Below are 16,064 nucleotides of genomic sequence, written 5' to 3' on the forward strand. Positions count from 1 at the left end.
AGTTCTCCCTTTATTTCCCAGCATACATGTAAACAGCTAACATGCCTCTGAATGATCCCTTGGCTGTTAGAGTCTCCTTCGTGCCAAAGGTAACCGCAGAGAAGTCGTACTCTAAATACAATATTTTGGACGTTTTTAAAAGATTCTGCCCACAGAGATGTCACAAGCTCGAGAGACGCAGAAAGCGTTACGGAAAGCCCAAGTATATGCCCTCCTCCCTCCCTACTTTCTCAACAGATGATGCTACAGAAGGACGCAGAGGACAGAAATGCATCTATCTTTAGTTTGGGATCAAAGGAGAGAGGGAAATAATTATTTTCCACAGTTTCTCTTTGCAAAATATTCTTTCCTTCTTCATGTCAACAAATTTGATTTTCTTGTATGTGCTTTAAAAGCTTCTCGAGCCATCACTGCTCGCATCCCCCCCTGTTTTTCTGTTTGTTTTTTTTTTTAAGACATTTTTTAAATGAATTAAAGAGATTCACAGATGAAATTCTGGAACTTCAGCAGTGTCAGTTCACACCCTTACCATGGGTTAAGCAGATCTGCGCTGCTGGGAGGGGCGAGGACTCTTCCATCCTCACACTGAAGCTGTCCCACGCATGAAGTAGTATAAAAGAGTTACCAAACTAAAGAACAGGGGTGAAGGAATAACTCTTTAGCAGGGTTTTAGGGAATTCAGTGGAGAAATATGTGATTTTTGTGAACGTTTGCTCTAATGTATATTTCTTTCTGCAGACGGAGCCGCGTGAATATGAAAGGAAACGAACTAGAAACACCTTTCACTCCAAAATCCGCAGCAGGATTAGGACACCTCTCGTGGGATTACAGGTTCAAATCCCATTAGGTAGAAGACAGCGTTGCCGTATACGGCCTGCGATGGCTGAACGTGTGATTCTGGGGAAAATATAATTACGTTAAAGAATTTGCAGAAAGTAGGCCCATAGGAAAGAGAAATCCTTCAAAGTGAATAAATATAATGAGCTGAGATTGGGAGAAGAAAAATATTAATCAGGCTGAAGGGGTAATATCCCAAATATGAAAATTAAGCGTTTGCTAGCAAAGTGGTTGCCTGAAATGCTGCACAAACCAGCTCTGTCCTGGCCAGAAACACATCGTCAGCTCCACAGCCGCAGCTTGACAAGGCCACCAGGACTCTTCCAACCTAATCAAACGCTCGGACCTTTTCAAAATTAACTCCTACCACTGCAAGGAAAATTACAGTAGATATGGAAATTGATTCTGATCTCTGCTCCAGTGGTACCCAGTTGTTGACTTCTGCAAATCTCTTATTTGTGGTACTGCAACTGCAGCTGAAAGCAGATACATTGGAGGAAAACAGGACCATTAAATAATCATCTTTATGAGGCCATCGTAAAAGAAATCCTCCACCCAGAAGCCTGACCGGGGCACCGCGCTGGCTCGCAGCACGGATAACGCCGTTCCAGCTACCCAAGCAAGGAAAATTCTGCTTTTTTTCCTGCTGGAGGGGCCAGTCCATTTAATTTTGACAGGACCAATTTCAGAGTACGTGCTCCAGGACAGTAAATGGTAACTTTTGATGGCTGCTCACCTTGGCCCTCTATTCCTCTGAGAATCAGGGTGTTTTCTGAACAAATAATGGCTCTCACTGCTTTCAAGCCATCCCCTCCCCGGCCCAATCTTCCACTCCCGGGGAAAGGAACAGCAAGGCAAGAATGCTGCTGAATATAAATAGGAGTAAAGCACATTATAATTACAAATCTGGCTATCCAATGTAGAGCTCTAAACCCTGAAATGATAGGCTGACAGTGTCATCCCAACCCAGACACCAATTACAATTACATCTAACCAAGGCCACTGAGCCAGACAGGGGAAGGGGTGGATGAAAGATGCACCCATCTCAGGGATTCAGCTCCTAAACTTCCCAGAAATATCATTCCGCAAATTATTAGCAAATCGCTCGAGCTAAATAATTAATGTTTAAACAAGGGGCATGAAATTATTCCTAAATGATGGTGGGGGGGAATGGGAGAGAAGGAAGAAATGGAGGAGAGGAAGGGGGAGAATATGAGAAGCCTGCTTTTTTTTTTTTCCCTCCTGTCGCTCAGATAAGACATTTGCATTCCTAGAAGAAATGTGCCTGCTTCCTCCCCTAGGAGCTTGCACAATACTTTATTCTGCCATTGTTTTTAATTTTTATCTTATTTTTTCCTCCTTTCTTACTCTCTGATCCCACAGATGCAAATAAACATACAGCGAAAGACCTAACAGATCTGAATCAATATCAGAACCAAAAGAAAGAAAGAAAAAAATCAGTTTCTTTGCCCCCAAGCCCGTGCACAGCAGTGTCAGAAGGCAGGAGCACTGCTTTGATCTTAACAAGAGCCTGTCTGCTCCTAAACTCTAAACCGGGCTTGCGCTGCAAAATCAATTTCTGAGCTCATTACATAAATCCATATTAAACTATTTAGTCTATATTTAACACTATAACAAGGATAGTCAGGGTGAATTAAATGGATTTTATTCCAGGTGGCAAAGAGCCAAAGTTTACCCCTCCTCTTTAAATTGTTTCCCAGACCCATCTTTTGCAACACTGAAAAATCACTTTTTGCCCACAGGACACGCAAACACGTGTACAGAGGGATGGACAAAGCTCACGATCTTTTATTGTTTGAGCTGTGGCTGCTAACGAAATCGATATATTTTAGTCTTCAGATTGATATCGGCAGCACATTTTTGTATCTCTCGCAACGTGCTCCGTGTGTCGCCCTGTACCACTGGTCCTAAATATGAATAAAAGTAAAACTAGTAAAATATCTAGCAGTTTCCTAAATAGGACCATGTGCAAGTCTACACGTTTGGGGGTTATTTTCCCTAAATCTTTTCCCTCAGGAAGCAAAGACAGAAAGTTAGTCTCACCGACAAATATGCCCAAAGATTAATTTGCTGTTTCCCCATAAAGCAAACGCATTCAGCTATTTCTTACCCCTTCTTATCTTTGATCAAATGGCAGCTCAGCAAATCGGTTTCTGCTGGGAAGGTGACAGGGTAGTGCACTACATATAAAAAAACCCATCGGCGCTCAGGATTGCAGACAATGCATCTCCTAACCTTATTACTCCTGAACTCTGCAGTGGAACTTCATCTACGCTTCTAGAGGAAACCGTTATGCTTAGGGAAAAATGAACACCTGAAAAGGGGGGAAAACAGATGACAAAGAGAGGAGTTAACTAATTTAAACTCTGGCTCGGGAAGTGGCAGGTGAAGTCAGAAAACCCGGGATGAAACACCCAGCTATCCATGGCCAAATGAACAAGTCTGGAAGGACATGAGCCATAGAATCACAGAATCATCTCGGTTGGAGAAGACCTTGAAGCTCCTCCAGTCCAACCATGAACCTCACACTGACCGTTCCCAACTCCACCAGATCCCTCAGCGCTGGGTCAACCCGACTCTTCAACCCCTCCAGGGATGGGGACTCCCCCCCTGCCCTGGGCAGCCCATTCCAACACCCAACAACCCCTTCTGCAAAGAAAAACTTCCTAAGAGCCAGTCTAAACCTGGAAGGTTGAAATTTTAGAAGTAATTTTTCAAGTTATCTTAGTCATCTAAGGGGTCAGTTAGACATCTAAGAACATTTGTACTTCCTGAGTTTTACCATTCAGGTAAAATAGAGGTGAACAACTCTTAAGCAACTTAAATTCCTAGCCAGCGCCCAACTACAGAACATATGAACACCTCATGCTTTCTAACGTAGCTATTTTTAGGCAACCTTTGATAAAGAGGCAAATACTACTGAGATCATTCAATCCGTAGGCATCCCAGTGACTTACTGAGAGGTCTGTGGCAAAACCATTGTCACACCAGGGTCAGACTAGCAGTTTAGGCACTGGTCTGTCTCTCCTAAGGCTTTTCTCCATACTTTTCCCCCATTTCATTTTTCAGAAGTGGTTTAAAGGGAGAAAATCTATGCCCACACAGGCTGCAAAGGCCAGTGGAGCCCCCTAACAACTTACTGTTAAAGTACCGAAACTCAGGCCGCAGATATTTCCTTGGAAAAAAGGGCAGGCTGATCTCAGCCTATGGCCAACCCTCAGAGCCTACACATACACTCAAGGATGACCATGGCTTCTCTGAAACTTGTGCTGTCACCTCTCCTGCCAGTAAATCCACCTCCACCAGTGTCGGTGGAGTCACAGTGGGCCTCCTCACAGGAGCTGCAGGTTGTCACATCCCTCAGTTTTCAACTGGTTTCTAATTTTTCCCCACATTTGCAAGATCAGCTGCCACCGATGGTCTCTTTATTACTTAAATTGAGTGCATCAATACATCTAACGTCTATTTAAAACTCTTAATTGTCTGATGCCTTTAAAATAAAGAAAGGAAAAGGCTGTCACACCTTCACAGTCTACTCAAGTACACTCTACGTCTAAAAAACCCAACCCAAACCACTTTCATGTGTAGACTACACGCGCAGGGTGTCTTCCCTTTGTGCGTATGAAAGGTAATTACACAGATATATGACAATATATAGACACTTAGAGCATCTTTCAAGCCACAAGGAGTCGGACGTTCACAAATGAGGGAAGAAAACAAACCCACTGGCCTTTGGAGAGCAGAACACGGGAGCTGCTCCATGCAGAGCTGAGGGGAAGCACATGCACAACCACTAGACCCAGGTCGCTGCAGACACCCCCAGCCCAAACTCAGGCTTGGCTGACCTCACCTCAGGTTTTCTTCAGAATTTGACTTGGCACCTCTTACAGATTTTTCTACAGCGTTACTTCACTGTGTAAACATGCTGCATTGCTCTCGCGGAAACATAAAATGATGAGGTTATGCCCAACCTGAATGAGCAACTCTTCAATGAGCTGCTCGTGAAAACCTTTCTTCCTTGCCCTCAAATGCCTGCATGAAAAAAGAAGCTTTCTGGTATGCAAGCCTAGTCATTCACACAATACCGGTGGGGAGGAAAAAAAAAAAAATCTCCTTTTCAAGGTTTAAAAAACAAAAAAACCCCACAAAATACTCACAGTAAGAGTTCCTATATGAAATCTTTATATCCAGTTATCTGCACCAAACTCATATAGGACTAAAAAATACATCTCTTTCCATATTTATAACATAAGTCATTTCAGTTCTGCTCTTCTGACAAATTTAATTCTAACACATCTCAGAATCTTTGAACTAATTGTGCAGTTATTCATTCTATCTTGTGATTATTCTGACATTACCATGTAAAGTCAATATACAGTAAGTGATATTTTAATTAACACCACTTAAACCCTAATCGTATTCCAGATTCCTGAGATTATTATTAACCAACATATATCCTTTATTAAAGAAAAAAATCAGCATAAGGCTGGATTTTAAATGGTTAATAGCTTTATAGGAGATTATTACCCTTCCGTGTCTTTTTTTCGTATTATCCTAAATCTATTTTAATAGATAGTTCTGTTCCTGTTGAAGTGCAGACAACAGCACTTTCTCCCTTACCACGCTCACACTATTTTGTGTAAAATTCTATTTATGCTTGGATCACTCTTTAATTGTATGTTTTGGTTTTTGAAAGCACAAACATGACTCAGGAAGTACAAATGTTCTTAGATGTCTAACTGACCCCTTAGATGACTAAGATAACTTGAAAAATGGCTTCTAAAATTTCAATCTTCCACTCCTGCACTCATCAGCTGAAGGCACAAGAGCTCCCCAAACACTTAAATTTCTTCCATGAGTTCCTGGCTCACCTGAACTTCTCTCCCTGGTCCTACAAACCCACACCCAAACCCCCGAGAGCTCCCTGCCTGCCCCAGGCACTGGTGCGTTCACCCATCTCATCAAGGGTACGTTACTGGTGCCAAGACAGACACACAACCCAAACCCCAAAGGTCTCCCAAGGTGTCCCAGGCCACAGAGCAGCCACCCACCAGCAACACTCCACAGGGACAGGGAACATCCACGTCCAAATGCTTCCCATCTGAGACTCATAAAAGCTACAAGAACACTCCTCCTACTTATGACAGGACCATTAATTTTGGGCTGCTCTTCTCTCTCTTCAGTTGAAGCTGCCTATAAAAATATCATCCTGTTCAGCCTACCCAGGTCTTTTACATGCAGGAAGGCAGCTCCAGCACAGCTAAGAAACATCTCACCCCAGAATACCTGACATTTCACAGAAATACATCCATCAATGAGAAGAGACACATCCTACTTCAGTCCAGGAGACATCTCCTGGTCTCACCACACTCTCACACGATCCTTCTCCCCAGACCAAGGCCTCCCTCTTGCTGAATTTCTTTCCAACTGTCCAAATAGTCAAAATTTTTCCTGCGCTGCAATTTCGCTCAGTTTGGAGAAAGTAGAGTGACTCCAGCACAGAAGCTCATCTCCTGAGCTTCACAGGAGACTGCGGAGGTGTAGAAACCCAGCTGCCAGGTTTTTAAACCATTATAGCTCTTAGAGAACAAAGCCACCAAGTTTTATATCGGTATTTTGAGACAAGATCAAGCACCTCTAACAGCATCTTTCCAGATTTTGTTACAGTCCACGGATTCCACCAATGTTCACTAGATCAATGGAAAGCACAACCAAAAATAATCTCGTGAACCCAACTAATCCTTTCCTACACCCCATGGCCAGATTAAAAATATCCCTAGCAGACGTTTACCTAACTTGTTCTTAAAGACCTACAAAGATGGAAGCTCAAAAAAATGTTCCAAGACAATCCCTTGCAGCTGTCTAGAGGTGCCTTCTAAGCGCCTCTGCTGGTTTTAGGGTGGCCTTTATCTACCAACTTTGTTTTCTAACTAGAAAAATATTCTGCTGATTTTGCATTTTTGCATACATCCATCATAAATCCCCAGTAAGGTGTCATAATATTATGGCAAAGACCACCATAAAAGCAAATAAACAAAATTTATTCTTACTATTATCCTGATTATTACTGCTTACGCAGTGCAATAAATGCGAACAGCTTACCAGTTGTGCATACCAAAATAAGGACGTTAAATCTCTTGTTTCAACACAAAAAAATCCTGACACTATGGTTCAGGGGCTTATTCTTCTCCCTATCCCTGGGAATCGGGTGCTTTTAGAGCTTTTTGCTGCCAGCAGTTTCCCCTCAAGCACCATTTTGGCCATCACCAGTGGTGGGGCTCCAGACAGGATGATGATACAGCACATTAAATTCTTTCAGGGTCCAGAGCCACCAGGCACAGCACCCCATGGGCCCCCCGCTGCCCGGGGCTGCCACCTCACCTTTGGGGAGAAATGATCATGTCTGGGCTACATCATGTTTCATCCTTGGAGCTGCATCCCATGGAAGGTTACACCTCATCGCCCCAAGGTATATTTATATTCTTTTTTTTTTTCATTTTGAAGTGTCTTAAATACTCAGGGCTGTTTTCCCCCCTTGGGAACAGCACCCTAGCGCCATGCACAAGTTTGCTAGCCAAGAGCAGCCTGGCAATGGCCAAGCCAGAGGCAGCAAGACTCGGTGGGGTGCAGGGTCCCCACTCCAGTGCACGAATTTGCCCCCACACTCTTTTATTTAGGAGAAGTCCATATGGTCAGTATAAGTTGCACAGTACAACTAAATCAGCCTTCAGAAAATAAATGCATTTCCACATCCTAGTAGAACTACCAGTGTCTGTGTTAGAGGGGAAAATAAATATATATGTATTATATATATCTGAAATAAATAAATATTTTTATATCTATCTATCTATCTCTGAAATTTATGAGTGGGATCTTGAAATAGTCTCTCAGTCCTTTCTTCTGCTCTGTCTCTGCCTGCACAACACGAAGTAGCTGTGAAATTTCCTATTTCTAACTCAGGTCTTAAGGAGCAGCCTCAAGAGTTGACACATTCCAGCTTCCCCTGCAAAGGCAGGATCAGGATTATTAGCACAAAGATACATCTGCCCGAGCTCTTAAAATTGCAAATAAACATTATTTCTCGTCACTACTTTTTCACTGTTTTACCAATTCTTAAGAAAAAAACCCTGGTTTTCCTGATATTCGAAATCATGGGGTTTATTTCAGATTAATTTTAAGGCTAAATATAAACAAGATTAACATACGTGGTTTGGCTTTCCAACAGGCTGACAAGGACTAAAAATCTGAAGTTTTAATGCCAATATTAGCTCAGTTTCTTAGCACTGAGATGGAATTTATTTTGTGGGGTTTTTTATTGGGGAAGCAACTACAAATAATACTATAATTATAAATAATAGAATAAATAATTATAAATAATACTTATGATACTAAAGGGAGGGGAAATGGTGCCTCAGAGAATGTTTTTGTAATAGGAATTCAGGGAGAGAGGAAGGTTTTTGAAAATTATATGAGTCAACCCCTGTTTCTTTATCAAGGAAAAGTAATTCACAGGTTTCCCAAGCTAAGTCTTATTATACAGAAATGCAAAGTCTTTGCAAAGATCTCACGCATGCAAAAATGTTAAATCTGCTAGCTGCTATGCTGGAAATCTGACGTGAGAAGGAGCTATGCAAGTTGTGGGTAGAGGTATTAAAAAAAAAAAGAAAAAGCACGTGACAAAAAAATAACAAAGATAACGACACAACGGGGTCGGAGTTTAACACCCGCGCAATGGGGACCGGCCACTGAGGACCAGGCCCCCGTCCCAAGCTTCAGCTCTCCGTACCCTTCCCCGTCTCCCTGCAACATCCACCTCTGGCCATCCTCAAACATCTGGAGATCATCCTTGGATGGACATGCAATCCCTTCTGCAAATAATTCTGGCGCTGTGCCCTCTCCTCGGGCGACAGCACGACCAGCCCGGGTCCTGGTTAGTTATAACGCCCAAGAGATCGTTTTCTTTGTTGCTTTGCTTGCAAAATTAGCTACACTTCTAATAATGCCAGGAGTAAAGACTGATTTACAACACCAGACTCTGCGAGAGGATGTCTTCCGAAGGTGAAGATTTTTCTAGCAAGGAATTTATTGCCAGAACATAGCTAATAATTATCCTACCGCATACACGAGTTGATTATTTCAGGGCTGTCTTCATCTGATCTTTCACCTGCTAGAATAAAACAACCCCTCCACACATCTCATGACTATGTGAAGGATGGATCCGTGAGAAGCCACTGGCATAAAGCAAATAACTGTCTGGAAGTTCTTTATAGGAAGATTTTCCTCTGGGACATTCTCCTCATCTGAAGTTATGCATGTCCATCACTCACCACCACACTGTTCTCTAGTCATTTCCTAGGTGTGCAAATAACAGGTTTTATACAGCTATAAAAATAAGACAGTCAGCTGAGATCTCTTTCAGCTGCTTTTTCTTGCAGAGAATTTGTTTTCCAGCACATGTAACCAGAAGTGTATATTGTAGGCTTTATTCCTGCTACCTGCTCAATACGATCACACATTCCCATAGACCGTATGAAGTCCATCGCCCGGAGCTAGGAATTAAAAAGAGAAGCAGGCAAACAGCAGAGTGGCCTGAGAAACCCCAAACTTGGGTGTTGGAGATGATGAGAGAACTGAAATCCTTAAATCTGGCTCATTTATTGCGTTGGTTTTTACAGAAATAGGAAGCATTTGAAGTCACACTTTTTTGTTGTTGTTATCAACTGGTGAGCAACCTCCTCCTAAGAAGGTTGTTAATGGGAAAGAAAGGAAAAAGGAGGAGAAACAATCCCAAGTGCCTTTTCCCCAAGTGTGCTGGAATCTACAAATGTTTCTTGATTTATTGACTAATGGGTGTATTGCAGACCATCTACTATTGCTTATTTTACCCTAGTTCATAATGTTAAGTACAATGTCTCTCCAGTCATAATCTCAGTTTAAAAGGACAGAAATTTTATATTTCTCAGGGAGCTCGTTGGATTTTTATAGTCTAAGCAACACTGAAACAGTTTTGAACATCCCATAGCCACATCTGGAATATTAACAGTGGAAGCTATTACCTGCGTGAGCTCACAGCCCGGTTGGCTTTCACTTCTCATTTCAGCATCGTCTAATTCCAATTTAGCATCCCAGCCTTTACAAGGGGTGTATATCTGGTCTCATTTTATACTTGTTTTAATGCCAACTTCTGTGCAGCTACTTCAGGTTCTGCAGCTACCGGTGGTCAGCAGCGGATGTGAATCTACGCGTCCATGTAGCAACAACAGTAGTAGGAGCGATCAGACTGATTATATATTTTTATCTGATTAAAACTTTCAAAATTCCCCAACAGAATGTACATAATATATTTAACCCACCGAATGTTCCAAATTATTTGCAAAAATTAAAGCAGAAACTATTTGTAGTCTTACAAATCACACCAAAAAAAAGTTAAAAAGTGGCTATTTTAAGTTTGGGGTTGAAATCACTGGTTGGGTAAAATCATTATTAGTTCAAGAAAGGGTTTATCTGACCCTGGTTTTCAGAAAAAGGAAGCTCAGATAAGCCATCAACATGTCTCCGTTTACGCCCCTTCCTCATTAACAGCTCCAGAAGATGATGAGAGCTATTAATGAGTATATTGAAACTTCACTGTGCTCTCATAAAAACACATCAACAATAGCAAGCGTGGGGTCTGCTGGGCCGTTGCCTACCCCAGGAAGGGGGGAGCCCCCACCCGAGCCCCCCGCCCAGACCCCAGCGACTCGGCAGTGTCACACAGAGCTCAAGCTGAAGAACCAGACTTGTGCTAAGCCTGGCCCAACAAAACCAAAGCTGAGGGGGCTACGTTCTTCCCACCACAGCCAGCCCCACCGCTTCATTTGTATTTATAGATGGCTTCTCCACCATCTGTGCATGCCAGCCCTCCCTTCATCTCAGAGGAATTGGAGTGGCATTGTTTGAAGAGCTGATTAACTAGCCAGAAAAAAGTAATCCATCACTTAAAAAGGGAAATGGATACAGTTTACAATGGTGTCCCGTAGCTCTTTAGGATTTTCTTTCCATTTTCCTCAATTTTGATTTTAATCCAATGCCAAACATAATAAACACCAACACAGAGCATAAAATTTACTGACAGCATTTCACTTGCAATCACTAGCTAGGAGCAGCAACGAGTTATCCAGTTTCCCCTAGGATGTTCCTAGCGCCAGATTAAACCCCACTACAGTAGGAAATGGCCGGTTTCCTTCAAATTTTCACACACGTAAATATAATCCGAGTGCACGAACTGAATGGGAGATGCAGCTTAAAAGAAAGCAGAAAGTAAACCAACAAAAAACAACTGCGCGTCTCCCCACGACGAGATGTGATGTGGAGCAGGTTGGTTCTGACGGGGATGATGATCCTAGCCAGCCTTCTGCAATATCACATCGACATTGGTTTTTTTCTGCCAGTGAAATGTTCAGTTTTGGGCCCCTCACTCCAAAAAGGCCATTGAATGACTCGAGCGTGTCCAGAGAAGGGCAACGGAGCTGGTGCAGGGTCTGGAGCACAGGTGTGATGGGGAGCGGCTGAGGGAACTGGGGGGGTTTAGTGTGGAGAAGAGGAGGCTGAGGGGAGACCTCGTGGCCCTCTACAACTCCCTGAAAGGAGGGTGCAGAGAGCTAGGCATGAGCCTCTTGAGCCAAGTAATGAGTGATAAGACAAGAGGGAATGGCCTCAAGTTGCACCAGGGAAGGTTTAGACAGGATATTAGGAAGTATTTCTTTACAGAAGGGGTTGTTGGGTGTTGGAATGGGCTGCCCAGGGAGGTGGTGGAGTCCCCATCCCAGGAGGTGTTTAAGAGTCAGGTCGACATAGCGCTGAGGGATATGGTATAGTTGGAAACTGCCAATGCTAGGTTAAAGGCTGGACTAGATGATCTTCAAGGTCCTTTCCAACCTAGATGATTCTATGATTCTATTCTGTGATTCTATGATTCTACTTGGCAAATGCCTTCTCATTTTCACATTTTTCCCTCAGGGAAGAGTTATCAAACAGAGGGAACGCTCACCTGGTGAGATCCTGGCAGAGGGCACGTACGGAAGTGGGAACCCAAATAAATATCTGCCTCTTGATCCCGATACCCAACCACCAAGCTCAGTTGGCCAATTAGCCCTGGGGGGCAGGAAGAGGATGGAGCCCGAGCTGGAGGGTCATGCTAGCAGGAGGAGGATAATAATGACTCTATGGACATTAAGTTTTTCCCCATTTACCCCCTCCCAGGTCTCCCACTAAGCTGCCCATTTTTCATGGCTCCAAAGCATCTGCAGCAGAAATGTCATGGGGAGAGGGGGACTAAGAGGTCTCTGACAATTCCCCAGTTGCTTCTGGAGTTTCTTTCAGGCAGTGGAGAGAAAAGAAAGAGACCATCTCCCTTGTAAAGGAGATGCTTCACGAGGAGAAGGCGGACAAGGGAGGTGAGCTTCAAAAAAACGTGGAGCAAAATCCACATTCGGCCACTCATCGGGGACCAAGACAGAAAACAGAGGGAGAAACCTTATCCCTGTTCCCATTTTCATTTGCTTTAAGTATTTTCATGGAGAGGACTTTGCAAACAGGGGATCTGTGGCTTCCAGTGACGCTTAATCCTCACTTTGGTCTACGAGATGATGGCAGCTACGGCCACGTGGTACTGCCACCTCCCTCTGCACTGCCTGGAACTGCTCTAGATAATAGTGCTCGTAACACAACAGGACTGAACTTGGATGGATCTCAGCAAACATCCCTGCTCAGTGTTCAGACGGGACTCCTTAAGAGTCAGACTACTGCAGCTAACGAGAATGTGTACCGAGGTCATACTCATTTCTCTCTTTCCAAAAGGTCAGATTTTTGGCAAAGCTTTAAAACTTCACACTGATGCTGTGTGGAAGCTTCTCAAAGGATTTCCCAAGGAAATTCTATGGTACGAGCTATCGGGCTGGTTAATTGATCTCTGAGGGCTGTGTCAACTGAGTATTTGTGGGCTACCAAGATTCTGCTCTTCCCAGTCCAAATCGGAGAACGAACAACGCTTCAGCATGTTCTCTTGTTCTCGACTTACTGCCATAATCCATGAGAAGTACCAAGTGTAGCCTGCAGCCCAGTGCAGATCATTAATCATTTATAACCCAGAAACTTTGAGAGGCTTTTATCTATGTTTTACCTATCATCTAGCTTAAGATGAAGACATCTTTCTGTTATTAAAAACCCATAAAGCAGTAAACACGCTGCTGCACAGTACAGTCCATAAAACCAAACACCTCTTAATTTCAGGGCAACAACAAAAAAAATTAAAAATTCACCCTTCCAGCACCTAGACACAAACCTTTTGATCTCAATGGCTGGCTGCACTTCATATCCCACTGCCAAATGGTTCTTTTTCTTCCCCTCTTTTCTTCTCTTCCCTTTCCCCACGATAAATGTTCTACAACAGCTTAATGCAGAGTTATGTACAATGTAATTCTCTACTGCTTATGGACTACTTTATTCCATCACCTCACCCATTTGTGATCACCTTCTCATACTTCAGCAGGATAAAACCCACCAATAGGTAGTAAGACATTGCCAACGGCTTTTCATGTAGGTTTAGTTGGCCTCCGGAGTCATCTTCTAGGACAAGGCTGGTATTTGTAATTGCCCCAGTGAACAAAACGCCTCAAAGTATCCGATAGCCTGGACACGCTTTTAACTACAGCCAGCCAGCTGAATAAGTAAGAGGGAGTAAAGAATGGTAGCTGCCCACTTGGGATTTTTATGTTAATAGCATTAATTACGTCTACAATTCTGAATGTCCTTTGCATCTTACCAGGCTCTGGGATGATTAGCTGTGCACCGGCCTGTGCGTTTCCAGCTTCATTTTCAGCTATACACTGATAAAAACCTTCATCTGACTTTACCAAGCCCAGAATCCGTAAGTTGCTGCCACCCTAGAGAGACAGCAAAAAGAAAAAGAAAGGAAGTGGAGAGAATTAATTAGAAAAACACCATCCAAAGTGAATGCGGATTAAAAAACCTTTCCAGAGCAGCTATTCTGCGAAACAAGGCACTGTGTATGTAATCTCAGCCCCAGCTCACTTAGTCCTGTTCCTTAGAGGGCCGTAACCATAAGCCCTTTCATCAGGAATCTCTTGGCACTTTGTGGTCTTTGCATTTTGTTTGATGGTGCCTACGGCCCAAGGGTCAATTCGCTTTCCTGCACAGAGCCCATCCAAAACCCTGCTCAAGACTTAAGCTCCAAATTACAGCCATCACTCGAGTAGCGCTCTGGATTTTGGCTTGGCCCTTTGCTGCAGGAAAGATGTAAGAGAACTTTTAACTCTGCATCTTTGAACAAATACTGTTCTGAAGGTCAAACCCTCCTTATGGCTCGAGGTCTGGAGATCCTCAAGAAAAGGTCACTCTACGCCTACTTCATTTGAAACTGAGTTAACTTTTAACTTCTGTTAGCACAAGCAGAAACCAATTATGTTGGGTAAAATATCTCAAGTGAGGGGTATGCTCTGCCTGAAATATACCTTCTGTTAACTATTAAGGGAAATTATTTTTCACCACCTCCACCACAGAACCAGAACAGCAATAGAGCTGTCTTTTTATTGGACAGCTTCTGGCTGCTTTCTAATAAGCAATGTTGTATAAAAAACAGGTTGAATTTGCTAATGTATATGGCAAAATAAGTCTATCCTGTAGGAGAACCACTTTTTTTTTTTTGAGAGGCAATTAAGACATGATCGTAATCAATATTATTTGTTGCAAGATCAAAAATTAGAAAGTGCTGAACCAAGCCACGTCCCTGAAGAAACCACACCTCGTGGCCTATGGATATCTTCACAGTGGCTGAAGTTTTCAGGGGTGGTCTCCAACATCTCCGCTCACTTACAAGCGAGACCACTTTCAGGAGAGGCCAGTAGACCAAGCCGTTCAGAAAACCCAACGTTCATTCTTAGCCTAGATAATAGTGACATTTAAACTACAAGAGATGGGGATGTTACTTCGGGTAGGGGGCACAACAATTCTCTTTGAAAAGTTGTAATTATGTCAAATTATTACCATTTTTAACCCCCTATGCCTAACTACTACTTCCTTGGAGAAAAGATCTATTCTTTTTGTTCACAAAAGGCAACGGTGAGTAAGGGTAACAATATTGTGCAAGGTAAACAATATTATTAATAGCAACTCAGGGTATGACCTGACACTGTTGCTTCTCCACAAACAGACCTCGTTCAAATATTACTAAAACTGGGAAACAACGTCAACGGTCTTGACCTGACACATCTCAGTACAAGGTGCCTTATTTACCTTAGAAAACAAAATTTATTTATATCAGAAAACAAAACTTCTTCCACGTCCTTCCGGAAGACCAATATGTTTATGAAAGCAATGATTGAATCAAATACCAGAACGCATTTCACAACTTAGTTTAAAAAAAAAAAAAAAAAAGATTAATTCTAATAAGTAAAAACCAGATAATTACCACTATCTGGAAATAGTCGCTAGGAATGACCACTTCTCCATTCTTGATCCACTCCACCGTAGGAACGGGCTTACCAGACACGGCACATTCAAACTCAATGTCCATACTCTCGTAGGCATAAAGATTTGAAGGGCGAATTAAAAACCACGGTGGAACTGCAAACAAGATGGGGAAACAATGAAAGTGGCGGTAAGTAGATATAAATTAAGGTTTAGCAAGTAAATCATTTCTGTGAGCCAGAAGAATATTAGACATAAATAGAAAACCTATCTGTAATTCAAATTATTCTCTTTAACCCTAAGCCTACTAAAAATTAAATACTAGGGAAAGCATTTACTCTAGAAAATACACTTAAACAGTTGATGTTAACTTTTTCCCCCCAAATTAAAGAATTAAAACCTCAATTTAGAAGATGTACAAGGTTTATGTTTAACAAAATATTATATATAATTCTCACTAAGCAAGTATGGGGGTAATAAAATCTCATTCATTTCAAAGGATGAGATGCCAACGGCATACGTGACAAGGTTCTACGAGTCAACATATGGCCGGGCACATATAGGTGCAAGTCAAAAGTATTCAGAGTAGAAACATTTTCCTGTAACCAAGAAGGACTTTTGACTGGGTTTATAGAAGATGAAGAGATAATCAATAACTAGGAAATCTGTCCCTGGTGATTGGAAGAAGAACAAGGTTGAATTATCTTTGCTGAAAATGAATTCTTATTAAGCTAGGAATT

General features: G+C 42.5%; 1 protein-coding gene across 1 annotated transcript in view; it reads right to left on the reverse strand.

Moving 5' to 3' along the window:
* LOC141917708 (netrin receptor DCC-like) overlaps window positions 1-16,064 on the reverse strand; it is a 632,583-nt gene that overhangs the window by 221,133 nt on the left and 395,386 nt on the right. Inside the window, exons 6-7 of the mRNA XM_074811102.1 lie at window positions 15,326-15,480; window positions 13,661-13,781 (exon numbers count right to left, since the gene is read on the reverse strand). Coding sequence (XP_074667203.1) covers window positions 13,661-13,781; window positions 15,326-15,480 — 276 coding nt within the window. The remainder of the gene's footprint in view (window positions 1-13,660; window positions 13,782-15,325; window positions 15,481-16,064) is intronic.

Source organism: Strix aluco, chromosome W (assembly GCF_031877795.1).
Source record: "Strix aluco isolate bStrAlu1 chromosome W, bStrAlu1.hap1, whole genome shotgun sequence".
Classification (NCBI taxonomy): Eukaryota; Metazoa; Chordata; class Aves; order Strigiformes; family Strigidae; genus Strix; species Strix aluco.